This window comes from Perca flavescens, chromosome 10 (genome assembly GCF_004354835.1).
Source record: "Perca flavescens isolate YP-PL-M2 chromosome 10, PFLA_1.0, whole genome shotgun sequence".
NCBI lineage: Eukaryota > Metazoa > Chordata > Actinopteri > Perciformes > Percidae > Perca > Perca flavescens.
The window spans coordinates 8,871,637-8,894,871 of NC_041340.1; the positions used below are offsets into that span (position 1 = coordinate 8,871,637).

The 23,235-nt window shown below is 39.4% G+C and overlaps 1 protein-coding gene across 1 annotated transcript in view; it reads left to right on the top strand.

The window, feature by feature from the left end:
* Window positions 1-21,127, top strand: part of fstl5 (follistatin-like 5) — a 173,670-nt gene extending 152,543 nt beyond the window's left edge. Inside the window, exons 13-16 of the mRNA XM_028589644.1 lie at window positions 2,857-3,006; window positions 5,847-5,954; window positions 9,074-9,198; window positions 18,813-21,127. Of these exons, the coding sequence (XP_028445445.1) occupies window positions 2,857-3,006; window positions 5,847-5,954; window positions 9,074-9,198; window positions 18,813-19,515 (1,086 nt within the window). The 3' untranslated portion in view covers window positions 19,516-21,127. The remainder of the gene's footprint in view (window positions 1-2,856; window positions 3,007-5,846; window positions 5,955-9,073; window positions 9,199-18,812) is intronic.
* Window positions 21,128-23,235: the final 2,108 nt, after the last annotated feature.

Consider the following 23,235-nt stretch of genomic DNA (forward strand, 5'->3'; position numbering starts at 1 on the left):
TAACATAATACTATTGATTAGTGCAGCATTAAAGTGGTTGATAGTCACACGTTCTTCCGGCTAGTTCTTGCTAGCTGGGTTAGTTAATGCCCAGTGGACACAGGGGGCCACCTTACAGCGGTGAGCCTGTTAATTTGCAGACCACAGGCAGTCAGAGGGGATTTCACCGCTCAGCAGCCTCCCCCACACTGACACCGTTTATCACCAAAGCCTTCAAGCAGCAAAATATTCAAAGCAGGTTGCTGATAGATACCTGTTAGATTTACATGTGTTCTCGAATGGACGCTTTCCTCTGAGCTGCTTTTCATCCAGGAGCCCCCGCGCTTATTGGATGGCTGTTATACATAAAGCGATGCCTTGAATGCACAACAATCAGCCAAGCATTCCTCTGAGAGGTGTGTTTGTATTATGATATCAATCACTGCAAGCGCTGTGGTGCCAGTTCCAGTGCTGTCATGGGGGATTGCTGTGTGAGCACAAGGGGCCGCTCCCAGCATGGAACTCACGTTTTCGCCATTGCAGAGCAGCATTGATTGATTTGTTTATGGTAATCGTGCAGCCAATCCATTATCCTTAACTACCATATAGTGTGTTTTACTGTGATGCGCACAGTAGCGGGAAAACACTGCGATGTCCAATTATGGTAAATTCATACCAGAAAGTATCTTAATTCTTCTTCCCATTGCAGCCGAGAAGAAGCATCCATGTTTTTCTCGCTGCCACAGCATTGCATCGATTCCTGTGTTAAATGGTTCTTTTTTTATTAGTTAAACATAGGGAGGGTATTGTAGATATGTATAGGTAATGTAACATGCACACAGGGATTTGTATGGTTGGTAAAAACAATCATAATGTGTTTATTTTGATAATTAAAGAGACATTAAAACATAGTTGGAATTTTCAAAATACCATTCGTAGGGTAATCGCTGTGTTTTCTTGTTGTACGTAATCAAAGAGACTCAGTTACATAATCAGAAGCTAATTTGCACTTTCTCCACATTCTTCACTTTCACCAGAAGCATTTTCTGAGCTCCTAATTGTTCCATTAACTTCATATTTACTGTGGTGATCAACACAACCTGTTTGAACTAATCTGCACCTTTTTCTGAAAACAAAATCTAGGTTTAAATCTGTCAGTGAGCCTCATATATAATATGTGATGAACTCTGCTTCCTTTCTGATGAATCAGTATCTTAAATGTGATGTTATTACGTGTAAATTCAAATTGAGTTATCTACAGTACAATTTAAACAACATACGTTGAAATATTCTCAAACCAACACCATAATCACACTGTGTACGTTTATAGCAGTTTGCATTGAGACCTTAGAGAAACACCTTGAAAGAATAGAAGTGTGTATGCAAGAGTCTTTTTGACACTTTGGATGTTGTCGTTTCACTGTTTTCTGCCATCTTTCCTCCCCACAGATTATATGGCTGATGTTGTCTCACAAATATATTAGCACTACAAATCATCCAGTGGCTTAACTGGGGAATATCAGAACCCTTATATTTCTAAACATACTTGTTTAGAATGTTACTAACCAGGGTGGGCATCTTTTTTTTTTTTTTTCTAACAGTTTCTGTTCAAAAGATACAGTACTGTATTGTACCTGGTGTGATTCCAGTGCTAAATACTGTCGTATATAGTAAAGATTTTAGTGTATACATGAAACATGTACACTGTGTAGTGAAAGCATGTCCATAAAGGAAAAAAAACAAACCTCCTGCAGTCTTTAGAAGCTGTCAGTTACTACATAAATCACATACATAATACGCACCCACACACATACAGACATATGCAACACGCTAACACAGGGAGGATTACAGCCGCCTCCGTTCACACCCTCAGCTGGGCATCAGATGTTCGATTTTTCACCTTTTAAAAGGTTCAATAAGTGAGATATTTACAACCAAGAAGCACAAAATGACTACAGTGTGGGACTGCAGGGTTTCACAGGGTTCAATACCAATAAGTCAAACGATTTTAGATCAAAAACCCTGACAGATTGTGCTACAACTGGAAACTGACAAAGACATTACAGCTACAAAGAATTGAAAACCTTGTTTTGAAGCCCAAAAATGTCATTGTTTTAGCATTGTGCATCAAACAACCTATCTACTAGATGATATTGTTGCATGTCTGCCCAAATGAACCTGAGTTTCTACAGATACAATGCAGAGGACGTGATAAGAGAGTGTGTGTGTGTGTGTGTGTGTGTGTGTGTGGGGGGGGGGGGGACTATAGATGAGATAAATTCTGCCAGCGATGCTGCTGCTCCCCCTCATATAGTTCAATGAAGTCCATACATTACCTAATACCCCTCTAACTGAGAGAAGTTGGCCTGTAGGGAAGGCACCTGTCATGGACTGCCTCTGCTGTTGTAAATATGGGAGGGAGAGTTCATCCTGCAATGCCGGAGCACTTCATTCATCCTTGCTGGCCAACAGCTCCCTAAATCGCCCCACAGAGGCAGAGCCTCAAAGCTTGGAGGGCAGGGGGTGGGGGGGAAGCTCCAGAGATAGAAGGCCAGTTAAGGTTACAGTTGGCCAGGGAGGCGAGAGCTGCCAGGACTGTAAGTTGAACAGCCATATCGTCTGCAGGCTTTGTGCCGTGGATTATGTATGGACAAATGGGAGCGATTACAGAGATTTTTCAGGACCTCGCAAAGCTTATTTATTTAAGTTGCCAAGATAACACAACTCACATCAGCAAGGGAGATAAGAATGCAAGTGGTAAACAACACAGAATAACGACTGGATGAAGATAATTGTTTTTTAATGAGACATTTCCCTGTGATGTGAAAAACAATTAGTTGACCAAGAATGTGTGTGTGCTTTTTGTTTTTCTTCCAGGAGGAGGTGTGCCCCACCTCACCAGGAGAGGAGGTTCAGAGGTGTGTGTGGTCATCAGCGGTCAACATCAAGGACAAGTTTATTTATGTGACACAGCCAACCTTGGACCGAGTGCTCATAGTTGACATCCAGTCTCAGAAGGCTGTTCAGGTAGTTTTCAGGATAAATTGGAAAACCAGGTTCATGTCAATTGTGTCAGCAACATTAGAACAATGTATAAGTGATGTGGTAGGAGTTAACAGTTTTACACAGAGCAATAGCTTTTTCCTGTTTGGTGAAAGTGAAGGTTTTTCCTGCCTCTGTCTATGCCAAAAAAACTCAAGGTTGCACAAGGCGAGTGACTTTCCATTCTCTTTGACTTATTTTGTCAAACTGTTATAATATCAAAAACTCCCTAATATAAATCATTACTTCATATGGGTATTTTTTATGTTTGATTTTGTTGAATGGAGGACATGCTTTTTCATTAAATTGTCTTTGACTCAGGATTCGATTTGATACATTGTCCTTCATCTAGAAACTCAAATATTTGAGATCATTGGACTACTTCTTCTACATGCTCTAATTTTTACCCAAAGTGCATGGGGAACTGTTTCCTTTTTGGAAACAGCTTGCACATTAGATATGCCTGCACTTAAAATATTCTACTTGAGTAATAATTTAGTAGGATACTAATACGCAAGAGTAAGTGCTGTGGTGTGCCGATATTGACCCTGGCGAGCTTCAAATGTTTGGTAGGAGGCTGCATGCAAGACATGTTTGACAGGCGGTTGACTCAATGTTTCGCCAGTGTTTTGCCGGTTTAATTGATAAATGTCATGCTAGTTCTGAATCAGGACGTCAGTATTTGGATCAAGTAGGTTGTGTTAAAGTGTCAAAGTAAGTAGGTTTACACCTGTTATTCTAATGTGTCTGCTACATTTAATCAACATTTCATCTCATTTTCAAGTTGTAGCTACAGGTTGTGAACATTAATCAGGCTGCCACTTAAAACAGTTTATGCCTTCTCAGCCAACAACAGCTGATTGCAGATCTAGATTTAATTATGTTAATTGTAGTTTCTTGCAAATGTTGAAAGCTATGATTAGATGAAATAATTTGAAAGAATTCAGGTTTGATAGTGCTATCAAACACAACCCTAGTTTGACTACAGATTACAGGACTTTGTGACATCTGGTTCAACATTTTTCTAAATGACACTGTTGGTTTCCCACTTTACCAAAGCCTTAAGAGTGCTTCGCCCCTGCTCTTTTCCACTTGCACTGACGATCTAAAGTGCTGCTTTTCCAGCTTTAAGATCAGTTTTCTCACCTTTAGTTTACTTGCTTACCCCTGACCTGACCCATTTCGTACGTATTGCTACAGTCAAGACCTACACTTAACTGCCACATTGATGTGGTGACCAAGTAACCCCGAGACCCACCTCTTCACGGATACTGTAACCTGGCAACCCCCTCATAGATATTGTAACATGGCAACTGCAGTTTTCCTCACAGATGGTGTAGCAGGCAATCCCTCAAGTACTCTGCCACCTTGCAGCACCATTTATTTTCCTGAGGGAATTTTATTTTGCGAGGCAGACTCAGGGAGTTGCACAATTCCTTCATGACAACTTTCCGCCCATTTCTAGTGAGCAGCATTGAGTTAAATCATCAGTGTCAGTGGGCTTTTGGGTGTGTCAACCTAATCCATGGTTGCTTAGATCCCTGCAGATGTTTCTGACACCGTGATGGCTGTTTACACCTTGCAAGACTCTCAGGGACTTGCCTGTAAGCAGGTTGGTGTCCCAGAGACTGTCACAAGCTTATTATTCAGTCGCCTGGAGGTTTAACTTCATTGCATTATATTAGCAGTTGTTAATTAACCACCTGAACCCGTCTCTTGTCTCGAATAGTAAGAGAGACACGAGTTTTGGTTTACAGTTTCAGGTTTTACCGCTTTCCATTTTCACATAGAATTATTGATATGGTTGACATGCGTAAAGTAATAATAATGAGCAAATTGCATTTTGAAATTTGTAACCAATGAAATGCTCGGTGAAGACTTTTTATTGAGCAGATTGTATTTTGAATGTTCTAACCGATTAACTGCAAAGTGCACACAGATGAATGTTTGAAGGTGCTGTAATGCTCTCCGCGTTTCAGCTCCGACAGATCTGGCAGTAAAGTTGCACGAACATATTGGCAGAGGATCTCGCAAATCTTCCTTAGCCAGAAAGAACTTGTTAGTCAAGAGAAAAAGAACAACATGAACACCTGTTTTCTCCGATGACTACATGCTCAGAGATTAGTTAGATTTCAACAGATATCCTCATCTTATTTGCAATAACCCTCTCAGGAGCTGTTTGCACTCTCAGTGATACAATATATATTTTGCCTAGGTAAACAATACTATTAGAGCCATTTGGCAAAACAAATAATATAGAAAGTAAGCTGCAGTCAAAGGATATTGATGCAGTAATTTTCTTGAAAAAAAGAGGACTTTTTTCTTGCTGCTGTTGAGGTTGTAGCTACTGAGGTTGTAGCTACTGCATGCCATCTTCTCCCAGGTGCTTTCCCTTTGAGGTGGCTGTCTATCTGCACTCAGGTTGACTTAATGCACGAGGAGAGCTTCTTTGTCACAAGTGACTCATCTATTGTTCTGACTTGGAATATTGCGCCCGCGTGTCAAGGAACGGATTTAGACTGAAAGCAATTACTTCAGTGTGGTAAAGCAATTGTGTCTGTCACCACTTGATTTGAAATGCAGCTCAACACCAAAAGCACCTTATACATAAAAAGCACACCTCCGCACTGCCTTGTTAAAGGAAGACTTGCTCCTGTCAACCCCTGATGCATTAGTCTGCAGGAAAACTTTTCAGAAGCATTACCACTGCACATCAAAAAAAGATCTCTTCAAAAGCAAAGTCTAGATTGCCTTGGATTCTTATTCTGTGGCCCTGCTGTCTTAAAACGCTCAGTTTGGTTGTATTTGATTGTGTGTCCCTCCAGACGGTCAGCACAGACCCTTATCCTGTGAAGCTTCACTATGACAAATCTCACGACCAGGTGTGGCTGCTCAGCTGGGGAGACCTGGAGAAGAACTTGCCTACTCTCCAGGTGAGTCCACAATTCACTATTTATTACACTTAAATGATAGTTCTTCCCCTGCAGAGTTATATCCTTCTGAAGTGGTTGAAAGGCAGAACATTAGACATTCAAGGGCCAGTACATGTGCCTGTATTGATTATTCTGTGTATTTTATCGATAAAATGTCCGTCACAAGTTCCCCAACCCCAAAGTGGTGTCTTCTAATTGCTCGGTTTGTCCGACCAACAGTTCAAAACCCAAGAAAACTCAATATTTACATATTTACAATAATATAAAACTGAACTTTTTATTTGCTTAAACAATAAATGGATTATCAAAATAGAGTCCGATTCATTGACTAATTCTTTTGACCACAGAGCATTAAAAATTGCATAGGTTTGTCAACAAAGGCAAACGCAAGGTCATAAAACCCACAATGATCGTATTTACACTTATAGACTTTATTCTACCTACAACAAACAACAATTTCATAGCAACACACATACAGTATATTGTAAATAAACGTATAATCCCCATCTTGGCAGGGAATTACAACTAATTAAATGTCCCGTTCTTCCCCTTTTCTCCAGTATGACATGAATGTGGCATTAATCACTGCAGCCTCCCTGGGATATTTAATTGTTCATTTATTTTGCTTGATGAGGGGGCAATTAATAGTCACTTAGTGTAATGTGCAAGTATTTGGACAGTGACACATTTTCAAATGTTTTGGCTCAGAACTCCAACACGTTGGATTTGAAATAAAAAACAATGACTACTGTCACATCTGAAGTCAGAATGATATTCCACAAATAAAAATCATAATACATCAGCCAATAAAAAAGTTATTACTTAATTATTTTAGCATTTTTAAAAGATTTTTATTTACTCAGCTGTTTTATCAATAAACCCTGGCTATTGTGGATGGCAATTTCATGTTACTTATTGGCTGACATATACTCCATCATGGATGTACCATATAATCATTCTTATATAAAAGCCAGTATTCAAATAATAGCTGGGCCGTGGCCGGTATGAATAAATAAAGGCAGGCCACTAATAAAGGCTGGGTAAAAAAATAAACACTGAGGGGGATGGAATTAGCTGCAGCCTACTACATTGGCTCACATGATACATGTAGTATAATGTACTTTTCCATCAGTACAACAGAATCATATAATACTCTTTAACAGAAATAATATTTTCTTTTTAATTTCTTCTTTGCCATACTTGTGAACAATGTTAAGCTACCATCAACAAAACTGTTTGTTCACATTAAAAACCTACATGTAAAGGGAGGAGCGCACAATGTTTATTGTGAATTGTAAAGACGGTGGAGGAGGTGATACGTTTCATGTTAACAATTTATAATAATGGTACATGAATTAGCATGAATTTATGCATGACTCCATGCATGAAACAGCATGAATTCATTAATGTAGTACTTAATAAACTATCAGTAATGTATAAAGATTAATAAGTATCAAATGCATGACTTAATGCAATCATCCTGATTTCTTAATTTATAAATGATCATGTCTAATAGTGGCATATGCAGCAATCATCTTTGTGACCCCTCAAATAAAAAATAAAAAGTCAAGACATTTCTGGTGTTCAGATACTTAGAAGTTAGTAAAAAGTAAAATTCATAGATATCCTACTTGGCTGAGCATTGTTCTCGGCATCACTGTTTAAGTGCCTTATGTTGTTGTGAATAAATCAACTATAAAAATGCATCTGCAGTATACTTTATTTTGTGTCATTGTCATGACCTCAGTATTATTTTGCCAACCCACTCCTTTAATTCTTAATACATTTAATGTTATACCATCAATCATATCTCATTCATCAATGTTAACGATGGACCAGGTCAGCACTTTATTTGAAGGGCCACAAACATGGTGAAGTTGTGAAGAAGTAATGTTTAGTTAACCATGATTACAACACTACAATTCCTCAGAATATATGTACACTGCTGTGACTTCTCAGTTTTTTTTGAAGAAGACATTAATCATAAGCCATGATGATTCAAATACCTTAATTGATGCATTAATTAATGTATTGTTTCTGCATTAAGTCATGCATGAGATACTATTAATCCTTGCACATTACTGAATACTGACATTACTGTTCATTAAGTACTACATTAATAAATTCATGCTTTTTCATGCATGAAGTCTTGCATGTACCATTACCGTATTATAAAGTGTTACCAGTTTCATTAATGGTATCGTAACATCTTTCGAAGAAAAAGGCAAAGTTGAACTCCTGACACGACTCTGGCTTTACTGATGGAATAAGTGCTGTGGGAATTTACATTCTACTGAATTAATCAATCAACAGGCAAACATGGAGGAAGTTGAGTTTGCATTAACTGAGGAACAGGAAATTAGAAATAAAAGCCTCATTCTCTCTGGCGCTGAGGTAAATAAAGGAGATTTATGGTGTCTGCAATAAGCGAATATCAGCATGGCCAATTTATCGTTGTAGCTGTACTCACATCCATGTTAGGTTAACAAATTGTCTTGTATATGTAACCCCCTCATGTTTTAGCAGGACAATGAAAGGGTTTTAATTCTTACACTGTCCACTTAATATAGATGTAAACGCCCTCAAATTGAATGACAGTGTCATTACTAATTTATTTTAGATCTAGTGTGCCAGAATACAAAACAGCTGTAATGTGAAGCCGTCCAAATACTTACTGGTGATACTGAATGTCACAGACTTAAAGATCATGCCATAAATAGAATCAATAAATATGTCTGTATAAGAGATTTGTCTTGATTCAGCTCGAGTGTTGTTTTTTTACTTCCTTAAAAAAACCTGTTTGTCATCGCCTGCACAGAAATTTATAATGCAGGGTTTGGTCTGTGGCAATTTGCTTTGTGCATTGTGGCACAATCAAAGCAAACCCTGCCTACACACAATCACATCTCTGCACACTTCCATGCATGCACAAGTATTATTTAGACACCAGGTTTTTTGAGTGTATTTCATGGTTTTAATGAAAGGAAACTCTTACTTTACATGAAAAACGTCAATTACAAGTATTTCTCCATTGTGGTTGTGAGCTACAAATAAGTATGAGTTACAGACTCATCACGCACATGCTTGACACCCACCACCTTTTCATTGGTGTTCACCAGGTGATCAATCAGGCCAGTGGAAGAGTCTCCCACCACACCGTTCACACACAGCCGATCGGCAGACGCTTCGACAAGGTGGACGACTTCTTCATTCCCGCCTCCAGCCTCATCATTAACCACATCAGGTGCGTCCAGTATGAACCACTAACACTTAATTCACAATTTACATTCCCACATTGGCATTTTATTCACTATTTTTCTTAGACTGAATGCTATGATAATGATTTGGACAGGCATTTTGTATGAAATTGAGTGTGTGCTTGTCTGTTAAGGTGGTAATTGAGGTTTTTGGAGAAAGGCCCAGAGGTCATCTGTGCTGCAGAGGAGACCGTGGCCGATCACCTGAGATAGTTCTAAAAATAAACCCGTGTAACAGCAGCTGTCAAATTAAGTTTTTATACCTGAATTTATGAATCCAAAAGCTAATTAACAACTGACATTTTTTTAAATTACTACAAGATCAGTCTTGTAATTCTGCCAGTAGGGATGGGCATTATAAACACTGATCACCATAGAAAAATGTTCTTGATTAAAACAAATTTGAAACTTTAATAACACACTATCGATAAGTTACATTATATAAACGGAAACAAAGCTACAAACCCCAATTCCAATGAAGTTGGGATATTGTGTAAAACATAAATAAAAACAATACAATGATTTGCAAATCCTTTACACCTACTGTATATAAATTGAATACGCTACAAAGACAAGATATTCAATGTTCAAACTCAAACTGTTTTTGCAAATATTCACTAATTTTGAATTTGATGCCTGCAACACGTTCCAAAAAAGCACCTGTTTGGAACATTCAACTGGTGAACAGGTTAATTGGAAACAGGGAAGGGACATGATTGGGTATAAAAAGGATTATCCCCAAAAGGCTCAGTCATTCGCAAGCAGGGATGGGGCGAGGTTCACCACTTTGTGAACAACTGCATGAGCAAATAGTCCAACAGTTTAAGAACAACGTTTCTCAACATACAATTGCAAGGAATTTAAGCATTTCATCATCTATAGTCCATAATATCATCGAAACACTCAGGGAATCTGGAAAAATCTCTGCACGTAAGTGGCAAGGCCGAAAAACCAACATTGAATGCCGTGACCTTCGATCTCTCAGGCGGCACTGCATTAAAAACATTATGTAAAGAATATTACCACGGGGGCTCAGGAATACTTTGGAAAACCATTGTCCGTCAACACAGTTCGTTGCTACAGCTACAAGTGCAAGTTGAGACCCTACAATGCAAAGCAAAAGCCATATACCGACAACACCCAGAAACGCCGCCGGCTTCTCTGGGCCCGAGCTCATCTGAGATGGACTGACGCAAAGTGGAAAAGCGTGCTGGGGTCCGACGAGTCCACATTTCATATTTTTGGAAATCATGGACGTCACGTCCTCCGGGCCAAAGAGGGAAAGGACCATCCAGAGTGTTATCAGCGCTAAGTTCAAAAGCCAGCATCTGTGATGGTATGGGGGTATGTTAGTGCCCATGGCATGGGTAACTTGCACAGCTGTGAAGGCACCATTAATGCTGAAAGGTACATATACAGGTTTTGGAGCAACATATGCTGCCATCCAAGCAATGTCTTTTTCAGGGATGTCCCTGCTTATTTCAGCAAGACAATGCTAAGCCACATTCTGCATGTGTTACAACAGCGTGGCTTCATAGTAAAAGAGTGCAGGTACTAGACTGGCCTCCCTGTCTTGAAAATGTGGCGCATTATGAAGAGCAAAATACGAGAGAACAGAGAGCCCGGACTGTTGAGCAACTGAAGTCGTACATCAAGCAAGAATGGGAAAGAATTCCACCTACAAAGCTTCAACAATTAGTGTCCTCAGTTCCCAAACGCTTAATGAGTGTTGTTAAAAGGCAAGGAGATGTAACACAGTGGTAAACATGCTCCTGTCCCAGCTTTTTTGGAACGTGTTGCAGGCATCAAATTCAAAATGAGTGAATATTAGCAAAAAAACAATAAAGTTTAAAGTTTGAACATTACATATCTTGTCTTTGTAATGTATTCAATTAAATCTAGGTGGAAAGCATTTACAAATCATTAGGGGTGTGCAAATAAATCGATTCACATTCGTATCGCGATTTAAGCTCTACTGATTCAAAATCAATTAATATAATTCCAAAAATCATTTTGTAATAACGTGTATACTATTGTCCTGAAATGCGTTTAGCTCGCCATTCCCATAGATGGCGCTGCGTCGAATTCACACTGACGCCTGGGTACTTGTCATAATCAGAAGAAGAATGAGTGCAGCCCAAGTAGTTTAGTCGCCGCAAACAATGGTAAACATCACAGAAAGAATTATTCAACCTGCTCCATCCTCATTGAAGGCGAGAGTTTGGACACATTTTGGCTTTTATAACCTCGAGGGGAAGATGGAACTTGATAGGAATCATGCTATATACAGGCTTTGCAAAGAGAAAGTTAAGTATTTTGGAAACACCACAAACTTGAGAACTCACATGGTACGCCATCACCCAGAGATTAACATTAAAGACGTGGACGAACAACAACCTAAAGTACCTAACATGACAGTCAACCAACACGCTCTTTCAATGCTCTAAAATCCCACTGAACGCTGACCGAAAAGCTCTTTTTATTTAACAGTTTTATTTTATACTTGAATTAAATGTATTTGAAAGCTGGCCAAAATCTTGGCACTTTGCAGTTTTTAGTTGCAAAAATTCTGTTTTTATTTATGTTTTACACAACGTCTCAACTACATTGGAATTGGGGTTTGTATTTATAACATATATGGTGTGGTCTGGCTACAAAGTTAATCATTCTGGGATAGGGGAAAAAACACTCAGGATTGTTTGTAGTTCTTTAAACCAATCAGAATTGCCTTGGGCGGCGCTTAGGCCTGGATGCAGCAAAAGTGCCCTTGCAAAATAGATAGCAGAAAGGGGGATGTCAGGCTTTATCTCAGAAATGCACATTTGGTAACGTAACTCAAAATTGTAGTCAGTTTTCTTTTGATTGATTTATCAAATATTGTTTTAACTCTAAATGAGACCGTTCTAAACATTGCTAGGCTACTTAAAATCTAAGACAAACAAGATAACGGATGTAAAATTCTTTGAAATGTTGAAAAGCAAGCAAGAATTGAAAGTAGCATCTCTTCGGGGCTCCCCAGACACACAGACGTGCACGAGACATTTCCTGAAAACACACACAAAAAATGTCCTCCATTCTCCAGTAGACTTGCCGTGACGACACGCAGTGAGCTCAGGCTTGTTCACAGGAGGGGGTAGTAGTAGTAGTAGTAGTAGTAGTAGTATAGGTTATTCTGTCACAGTTTACTGTACTATTTCAAATTTTTAGAGCTGCAACAAACAATTCTTTTCATAACCTATTTTGCCAATTTTCTCAATCAACATTTCATTAGAAAACTGTGTTGTGTGACTGACCTAAAGTTATTTTAACCAAGGTCAGACTTAAGACATGATGTGATTCACGACATTCAGATGAAAGCAGGTGGATATGTCACATTGAGAAGCTGTTGGTTCTCCATGTGCAGTAGTTTTGTTACAAACTCAAAATAGTTTTGTTAACAGTGGTGTACAGTAGTCTTTTTGATATTTGCTGGGAGAATATATCCGTATACAAAGAGCTTTACTACAGTATGTGCATGGATGCAGGAAACTTTAAATTAACTGCTGCCTTGTGGCCTTCTTTTTCATCTTTTACAGAGACAGCCGTTTGTCTGTTGGCAGGTACCGCAGCATTGATTAGTCGATTTAGCAACATGAGCAGTGTGCGAACAGCCGACATATATTCAGCTACTTCCTGGGATTGTTTAATGACTAGGGGATTCCCTCAGCAGCTACTATAAAGCGAGCAGGAACTTCTGGGGGTTGTCATTCATTAAAACCATCGACTTACAGTCAGGTAACTCTGCATGTCAGCAAAAAAAAGCTGTTATTTCTTATTTTTATCCACATCTACAGTAGCCAGCAGCTCAGGCTGCCTGCACCTATTTTTCGCACAGACACAGGCAAAACAAGCCAAGCGAGATGTTGATTTGATGTTTTTGCGCTGGAGGATGGCTGAACAAGAATTGCCATGTTATAGATATCTTTCACTGTGCAACATTCATTGTTCTGTTCCCTGTTCATGAATTTTGCCTGCAGGAGCTTTAACTGAACTGCAGAGCAAGTGTTGAGACCCAGTCATTTCTTTAACTGAAAATATTGACATGATGATAAGATAATAAAATGGGAAGTAGCTTTAGTTAAACATAACCATGTTGAGCAAAACCAGTGAGCATCTTTAATGCATTAATCATTTGTACAAACGGCAGCTGTCAGTTTGGCTTAGAGCAATCTGCGTCTGCCTTTGAAGCAACCCAGCTGTGTTCACATTAGAGCGAGGTCAAACAATGTCCGATTATTAATTTCATCATGTATCAACATGAAAAACATTTTGCTTTTCTTGAAAATAATCATGTTATTGCAGGATAAATGCACCACTTAAGCTTCTCAGCATGTTACCAAAATATCACAGTATGTGTGCTCTACCATTGATCTGTCACATCAGATAAATACAATCAATAGCAGGCAGAGCGGTTATATATGTTGGGAATTGGTATGCGTACAGATTCAATTATTGGCAAATTATCAAAGATGTTTTATCAATATTAATAAAGTTATGAATAGGTGTATTAATAACTCTACTAAATTGACAAACAATCAAAAGGGGGCACCACCCTGGAACCAGGGACCAATAACTGAGCTGTGAAACTGTCTCATTGGTGGTGTTCCCTTTAAAAAACAGATCTTAATTCATTTGATTAATTTATCTGGTATCTTTGAAGGAACAAAAGAAGGGTGAATTCGAGCTCAGACCTGTTTAACCAGCCCTTATTACAACAAATACACAAATAACCACAAACAACTGCTATTTAAAGTAGGCCTACAACAGAATTTATTTAACTTCAAAAATAATGATGGCCACTCAATAATTCTTAAATCATCAAATATACCTTTTACGAACTACAACAAAGCAAAAACAAACAGCAAGCATGTGGTGAGCGTGTGTGTGTGTGTGTGTGTGTGTGTGTGTGTGTGTGTGTGTGTGTGTGTGTGTGTGTGTGAGAGAGAGGAGGAGGGGGACGGAGGTGATGAGACGAGACAGCAGGATGTGGGACACTTTGTAGTCCGGTTAAGAACATAAAAAAAAGTGGCTGCTTGCGTGAGCAACACAAACGCTATTTAACCCCAGGAGGGCGGTAGTGGGCTGTGTTGCAGCGCCACGTGGCTGGGGCTAGCCAGTTAGCTGTTCAAGCTAATATGTTACTGACAAATAGACGCTCCACGGAGCGCAGTTGTGAAGCCGTGTATGCTCTTACGTGACTAGTTGTTGGCCAGCTGTTCAAAATGGCGAGCGTGTGTAAATGTGTGTGTATGTTAGGTTAGTGTAAAAGAGGAAAGGAAAGCAAGTTTTTAGACAAAGAAAAGACACTTTGGATCTTGATTATCGATAATGACCAATCCTCTTGTTCACTCAGGTCTGGACTAACGTGAAGTTAGGGCAGGGTCTGAGCACACACACACACACACACACACACACACACACACACACACACACACAGTGTAGCCCATGTAAATAATCAGTTTACAGTTTTTTAAACTAACTTTTAAATGAATTGTAATAAATAAAATACTGCTGCAAACTAATACAAATAAGTTCTCCAATAAATAAAGATTTTAAAACAATATAACATAATAAAAATATAAAGCAGTTTTTGCTTGTTCATAAAGGGCTGGTATGACTTCATGACTGAAATGTGGGCGAGAAGGAATTTCATACTGGGCCTCAAACCCCTTCACCGTCGTGTGTTTAAAACCTGTGTTTTCAACAACTGACTATGGTGGTAGATTTGCTGCTATAAAAACACCAATAGCATTTGTTAATGCTTTGGCCCGATCTGAATTACCAGCAAAAGTCTGTTTAAATGCCGAGGGGAGCTGCGTTTGCACTACAGTCATTTTTTCCTTGTAGCAGCAATATTCACATGTGCGTGGTGCCGTTTCAAGTGAGTTAGCAAGTTTGACGTGTTGCCAGCCACATTCCCGATCACTAATGAGCAATGTCGGCACACTAGTTTCGTCTTATCCACTAGTCACCCGGAAACCAAAGTGTTCCCAAACAGAAGACCTTACTGGCAACAGAGGGTCTTCAAGCTCTGGCTTCTCCACATTGGCCATGACGCTAGCTCGCTAGCTAGCAGGAGGCTTGGCTGGAATAAGCGTACTGTGTGTCAACCATGGATGTATTAAGAGGTGTAAGTGCAGGGCGGAGACTAAACAAACTTTCGATCCGCCACTTAATGTTTGTGTGGGAACTCTGAAGTATGTTCCACATGCAAAACAAGCCTAATAATTTCTGTTAAAAGATTGTATTCTGTGTACCATTCCCGAAAATCCTGTACCGAAACAGTCCAGCACAAGTACATGTACCGTTACACTCCTAGTAGCCCATCGTTATTGCAGGTCAGAATTAACAGTGAAAGTTGTTAAATCTAAAGTTTCTTAATCTTTGATTCAATGCAGTTTTGTACAGATATGTGTATGTGAAAAGATTTTGCCTCTATGTAAAAAAACTTCTAGCTTCCTGCATAGCCAAAAACAACATAAACCTTCCATGCTCACACTAAATGTTAACTCAACCCCGGATTGGTTTTGTCAATTGACGGTTCCAATAAATTCTCACTGAAACAAGACGATGGCAGAAGAAAAAAGGCAGCATTACTTTCCACAATTCTACCTTGAGCACAAGAAAAAAAATAAAGAAAACTGTGGAGATGGCTGGAAAGATGACAAAAGTTCAGTTTTATTCCTATCACAACACAGTCAAGATTACCGGTAGCCACAAAACATGAAATACTACAATAATTGTTAAAACAAGCTCACTATAGTTTATAACAAATCTTTTGATAGCAGCCATGTGGGAAATCTGATCACAGACCTACTCTAACTGCAAAACAACCAACCACAATTTATGCCAGAAATCCACCAGCTTGTGCAACAGCTACTAGCCATCAAACTACATCCAATCTGGCGTAATTCTAAAATAAGACTTACAGAACACCTCAGTGCAGTCTCTTGCCGAGACCCAGTGGTCAGAACGATCTCTGGATCAATGACTCCATTCGCAGGCGATGATAATGTGTGCCGTGGATTTCAAATGGCCATTTTCTGTTCGCAGGTACAGACAGCTTGGTGTTCAAATGGCATGAAAGATGATGAATGATGGCATGATTGAAGTGCCTGTCAGCATCGATCAGCTGGTATTCACATTTAATTGAGGCCTCTCAGGTCCTTGCAAATTCCCCTTTACCTCGTTTAGCTGTTAAAATGTAATGTTCCATTAAGATTCTTTAGGTTTTTGTGATGAATAGTATTTTCACTGATCCATGCCGACATATTAAACTGCTATTATTATATTAGGGGGGGTGTAGAGTGTAGATGATGCTAGGGTGTCAATATGAAGATTGTCAGGGACCAGTATTTGGCTGTTCAAGTGTTAAATGGATCTCTCAGCAATCATTACATTTCCTTTTCCTGAACCGCTTTTAATAATGATGCCAGTCAAACAATTATCATAATTGCCAAGTACAAATCAATTGCCATTTCTTTTTGATATGTGGATTGTTTTATTAGGGCCCAAGCACCAACAGCGGCGAAGGCCCTATTGAAACTGAAGGAATTATTATTATTACGGCAAATGAATTGCCTCTTTGAGGGGGCTTAACATATTCATAAACTCACCACAATTGGCGGTCGCATCAAATCTGGTGAAAATGTACGTATTTTAAGGGATTCGGGAATAGGCGCACAAAAATGGCCCGCTAGCGCCCCCTACAAAGTTAAATAAATTGAGCTCCTGCAGTACGTTTATCGTATACTAACGAAACTTAGTACACTTACAGTATGTATCATGTTAAGACGTACAAAAAAGCTCATTGGAGCCATACCCTAAACCCAACAGGAAGTCCGCCATTTTGAATTAAAAGTTCGAAATTAGTGCGATTTTGGCCATTTCCACATGTCGTACTTTAACGAATTCCTCCTAGAGATATTTACTTTAAGTCAAAGCGCCCCTTAGTGGCAACAGGAAGTAGGCTTAAAAGTCAAGGTGCTATACTTTAACAAACTCCTCCTAGAGATTTCATCAGATGTACTTCAAACTTGGTCTGTACCATCCAAAACACCTTAACGATGAAAAGTTATTAAAAGAAAAACTTTTCGTCAAACGGTGTGGGCGTGGCGTGGTGGCCATTTTGAGTGTTTAGCAATGAACAAAGAAGTTGTTGTAACTTGAGTGTATGTTGTCGTATCTGCCCGAAATTTCTCACGATTGACAAGGGTCCAGGCCTTTGGACATTTACAGGCCAATATTGACTTTTGGTCATAGCGGCCCCCGCTGGCAACAGGAAATGCGCCTTATATGACAAACATCATCCGATTTAAATGAAACTTATAATGTGTGGTCTACATGTGATAGTGAGCCTCCCCCCTATACTTTAACCATGTCCACTTACTCAAGCCACACCCCCTTTCATAACATTTGAACCGTTTAAGGTACAGTCTTGTGTGAGGTGTCATTGAACCCAGCAGAGTTCCTTATTCATTGGTGATGGTTTGGCCCACCCCCCTATGCTTAAGCAACGCCCCCTTTCACAGCTAATGAACTGTATGACATAGAGTCTTGTGTGAGGTATCATTGAACCCAGCAGGGAGTTCCCTTTTCATTGGTTACAATTTGCCGCTTCTTTGCAGTGTCGCAAGAAGCTAGCCTCGTGAGACCATCCTGATCTCGCGAGCTCCAGTTTTCCACTCGCAGATCAGTCTGGCATCTTGAGGCAGAGAAAATTTGGAGCAGTTAGCCAAACAACCGGGCCAATCAGCGTTGGTTTTGATGTGGGTTAGGTGGTGACAGATGGTTTATCCAATCAGCTAACCAGTATTTTCAGACAGCGGTAGCCCTAATTCTGTTAGCCGCTCGCTAATGCTTTTTTTCTCTTGGATCCTTCTTTTGGAATATGGTCCGGGAACCTGAAATGGTGCCTTTTATTCTCGTTACACAAACAGCAAATCTCCTTTACCGACATGTTGCTTGCATGCTGAGCTAACGAGCTATGCTTTGCCTGCAGCAGCAGCAGGGGCTTGTGGTTGTATTTTCATACGCTTCGTGGATCTGATTGGTTGATTTGGCCCGTCTATCACCAACATAGGTGATAAACAGATGGTTAATCCAATCAGCTAACCAGTATTTCCGCCCCTTCCCAAAAGTTCTCCAACGGAAAGTTCCCAGATGGATATGCCGAGCAAATGCAAAGCAATCCATCTGGCGGAGTCAGGTTAGCAAGAAGCGGCCTCAGCTGGTAACCCTGACGTGCACAGAGGCGCGAGGGCCCGTCCAACGCTGCTTACAGCTTTCATTTTAAGATGTTACCACTTGCTGCTTTAGAATGAATGAGAAACAATAATAATCACTCTTCAGTGGCACATTCCTGACTTAAAATTTTCATTCTCTGAGAACCACGGATCTCTGCACACCATTTGATGGCCATCTATCCTGCAGTTGAGATACAATATTTCAGTCTGGACTGACTGATCGTCATTGCCATAGAGCCACGTCATAATTTGGGGTTTACAACAAGTCAAAATGTGTTATTGATTAAATCATTTTCTTTGTTTTTTCTTGTCTACAGGTTTGGCCTCATCCTTCACCGAAATGAGCCTGTCCTCCACAAGATCGACCTGGAGACAACATCGTATGTGAAAAACATCAGCTTACGGGAGTATAACTGCATCCCCAAGTCTGTAGCTTACACCCATCTCGGTGGCTACTACTTTGTCAACTGCAGGCCCGACTCCACCGGTGCCACGCAGCCACAACTCATCTTGGACAGTGTAACAGATAGTGTGATCGGCCAAAACCGTGATGTCACCGGCACTCCATACGCGTCTCCAGATGGCCACTACTTGGTCACTGTCGACGATGGCGACGGCCTGATGAGGATCCAGGTGATCTCAGAGCATGGAGAGATCCAGGAGCCATTTGACATCCACACCAACCTCCACCTGTCTGATCTGGCCTTCCAGAACTCCTTCACAGAGATCCACCAGTACAACGTGTTCGGCAGCTCCGGCCGTCAAACTGATGCTCTGTTTGTGGAGCTGAGCACCGGCAAAGTGAAGATGATCAAGAGCTTGAAAGAGGCCACCAAGTCGTTGGAGTGGCCGTGGAGCAGCAGGAACAGGGTAATGGTGGGCAGCGGACTGTTCGGACAGTACCTCATGACCCCATCCAGAGAGTCCCTCTTCATCCTGGACGGACGACTCAACAAGCTCAACTGTGAGATCACTGATGTCCTCAAAGGCAACGTGGTGGTGTGGGTTGGGGATTCTTAGATCGTAACGTCAAGACCCAATGAGCTTTCTTTTCCTCAAAAGGTACTCTTGCACTGAATTCTGTTGCAGATTTTTTTATTTTGTGGGAACGCGATAGTGAAAACCACAGATTCAGAAACCAAATTGACCATTTGTAAATCCATTGGATGAGAACCTGTCGTCCAAGAAAAAAAAAAAAAAGTGAGGGAGAAATTGATTGATATCGTCTCAAAGCCAAGTTTTTTTCCCCACTGGGTGGTTCACATTTAAGTGAACATAAAGATGCTTGCTGGTAATCTTTTTCAGGAAGTTATGAATTCGTAAATATGCTAAGAATATTACTATTCACAATCGGTTGTATTCAGTGTGTGGGAATGCTGTAGATAATCTCTGAACAAAACTAATATTTAACTGAATTGGCAGAAATATATATAATGTATATGTCCAGAATAACTTGTAATTTAAGTTTACCCATCCCCAACTTTTTCCTGTGCCTTCAAGGAAAATTCCCCTCCATCAGAGGAATTAGTGTAATTATTCCATGTGTGACTGCAGACTACACCTCCTCCTTTGACCCCTGCATTTGTGGTGAGCATGGTTCCTCACAAATCTACCGCTCTCGTCTATCGGTCCATCCAACGCAGCCGATTCAGCCTAATTAAAACGAGACCTTGCTGTGATCCCATCCTGTTTGAAGTGGAGGCCGAGAGACCAAGTGGTTCATTACGGTTGTGCGCTCTGTAACCTTTGATTCAAAATTATAACCAGCGTTGGAAGGTTTTGAATGATATTTATGTTGTTTTCCTTTTTAGTCCAAAGCAGAAAAATGAAAGTCAATGGCAATGTTAGTAAAATTGTACCATCTTTATACACTATGTAAAATTAGAAGTACTTCAGAACGTTCCTTTGCGATGAGTCAATAGAGCACTCACGTGTGTGTGTGTGAAGAAAATCATAACTTTAATATCCCTGGACCAAAAAGAGGATTAGACAAGCATCTTCGAGTGTAATAGAGTGAACTGCTGAAAAACATGCATTGTCTGCTCTGTTTGACAGCATGTTTCAAGTGGATGTTTTAATGTGAAGTAATGATGAGCTAGCACTGGGGAGTGGGGTAGATGTATTGTGTAGAGGGTCTTTGATGCTTTGAATATGACAAACTCTTTCTGAATGCTCCTGCAGTAGACACGTAGCTGGCCAGTCAATGAAACAGTTTCCTAGCTGGACACATTTCTATGCATTTTCACCCTAGCACTCACAATGGGCAACTGTATGTCAAATTTAGTAAGGACTTTTGATGTGTACAGGTTATATAAAGTCATTCTTTCCTGTTAAACCTTACTCAAATATATTTTGATTTTAATTTCTTTTCTTTCCCCTGTCACATGTTGTTTTCCAACCTTTAAACCTGACTGTACTGCTGATGATGACCTCTGACCTATTCTCTCTATTTATGTTCTGTACATAGCGGCTGACCATTAGTTTCTCATTTAAAATACAGATTCATGCAGGTTCTGTTCATAATCAACACACTCCTTTTTAAGAAAAAGAAACAATACACAGCTGTCATTATCAACATCTTGTACTCCAAGCACATTGTGAGCGCACACCCTGCTTTCACCTCCACATAGCCATGTCGTATGTTCCTTCATGTGATTGTTATTTATATAGAGAAAACACACGCTTGTCATTTTACCCAACAATAAAAAAAATAGACCATGAAAAGCAAGTGTATCGTCTCTTTTCCTCATTAACACAACCTTTGAAACTCTAGATGTTGGTACACAGACACATCACGCATTGACAAGTTTCCTTTAGGAGTTCAAGCAGCCTGTTGCCAATTATTATGCTACAAGAGATGCTACAAGAACAAGGTCAAGACTCTGTTGGGTATATTTTTCTTGCAGCGAGGCATAACATATCATAATTAGCAAACAAAGAAAATACAATTGTAAGACTTAAAGATCTGTGAAGTGACAGAAAAGCAAACAATTACCAGGAAAAGCAGGGTAGTATGGGTTGAAGTAACTCGTCATGTAGTCAGTTTACAGTATATCAAATGCATTAAAATAAACAAAAAAAAACATTGACAAGGGAATTGTGATTGACATGGACGTGAATGATCTTATGACTACCTGAAGGCTAAAAAAAATAAAAAAAGATACACTTCCTTATCTCAACTTTGAGCTGGGAGTAAATTTGGGGAGCTCAGGGTGATGTGAGGCTAAACTGAACTACAGCTCACCTGCGAATGCTAAACTTAAATGGTAGAAAAAGAAAAATAATGACTATACAAGCAAGTGATTTAGTATCAAAGTCACAGTGGTGGAGGAAGTACTCAGATCACAGAAGAACACATAGTCAAAGTCTTCCATTCAAAACCTTTCCTGAGTCAAAATATGCAAGGATTATAAGCAACATGTATTTAAAAGTATCAAAAGTAATGGAAATAATCGTAGTCTACTCTAGAGTCTGACTTTATGTTTCACTGAAACCTTTGCTAATAGGAAGTGTCTGTACTGAGGACTTAGATGGTATTTACATGTAATGTTTTTCACAATGTATGCAGGATCAGCATTTTGTCTTTCAAAATATTGCATTATGAATTTTGCAAACTGAAACGTTGTTGTGAATATGTGTAAAATGAAGTGTAAAATACAAATTAGTATTTGCTGTGGCCATCTTTGCCCTTAAACTACATCTGTCATCTTTGGTAGAAATATGATTGTACTTTTCTCAAAAAAGAGCAAATTCAGTAAATTTACAATGAGTTAAGAGTTGCAAGGACATTTTCTTTCATTTCGTCAGGGTCAGATGTGAACATGAAATATCTTAAAATCAGCTCATCTGTAAACAACAAAGTCAGACATCTACTTCCCGCTCCAAAGCCAATTTTATTCACTGCATTTTTCTATATCAAAATTACATCCATGAAAGACAAATCCAGTGTATCATCAATGAAATGTCATTTTCTTCTCAAGGATCTGTGTCAGGAAAGATTTGTCTGCTGAAAACATTCAAAATGATTGTGTTTCAATACAGCCAACACTTTCAGACAGACAGACTGTGTTATTTTCCCCTCTGGGCTTATTCATCTTTAAAATGTACATGGCTGCAGGTGCAGTCAGGTATTTTGGATAAAAGGATCCTCCAAAATGCATAAAGCTGTACACTTATCTTTGAAATCTATGTAGAGAGGTACTTCCATCTTAACAACCCCTACATCAGATAGGCCTCTTACATAAATGTATTCAAATGTAATAAAAGCAACATGGAGTAATAATAATCTGTACATATACAGCAAATTATATTTGGACAAGCGAAAGAAAGAACTTCAACACTATATATGTTTTTTATATATGGAAAAAAAAAAAAAAAACATTTCAGTGAGCATTAGAGTTAGCGTTACATGGACGTAGCACAATTAAGACCGGTTTCAAATTATTTAAGACCTAGAACACAATACTTCAGCAAATTTAAGACATTTAAGTCATAAAATTATGATTTTTAAATTTTAAACTTTTTTTTAGACTTTTTAAGTGTCTGTATAAGATGATCATGTTTTCTTTTATTCTGTATAATTAATTATTACCTATAGTCGTCAGAAAAGACGTAAAAAGTACAATATGTGGCACTAAAATTTAGGGGAAAAACATTGTTGATGTTTGAGGTCAGAGGAGAATGGGCCGAGTGATTCAAGCCGATAGAAGATCAACTTTGACTCAAATAACCACTCGTTAC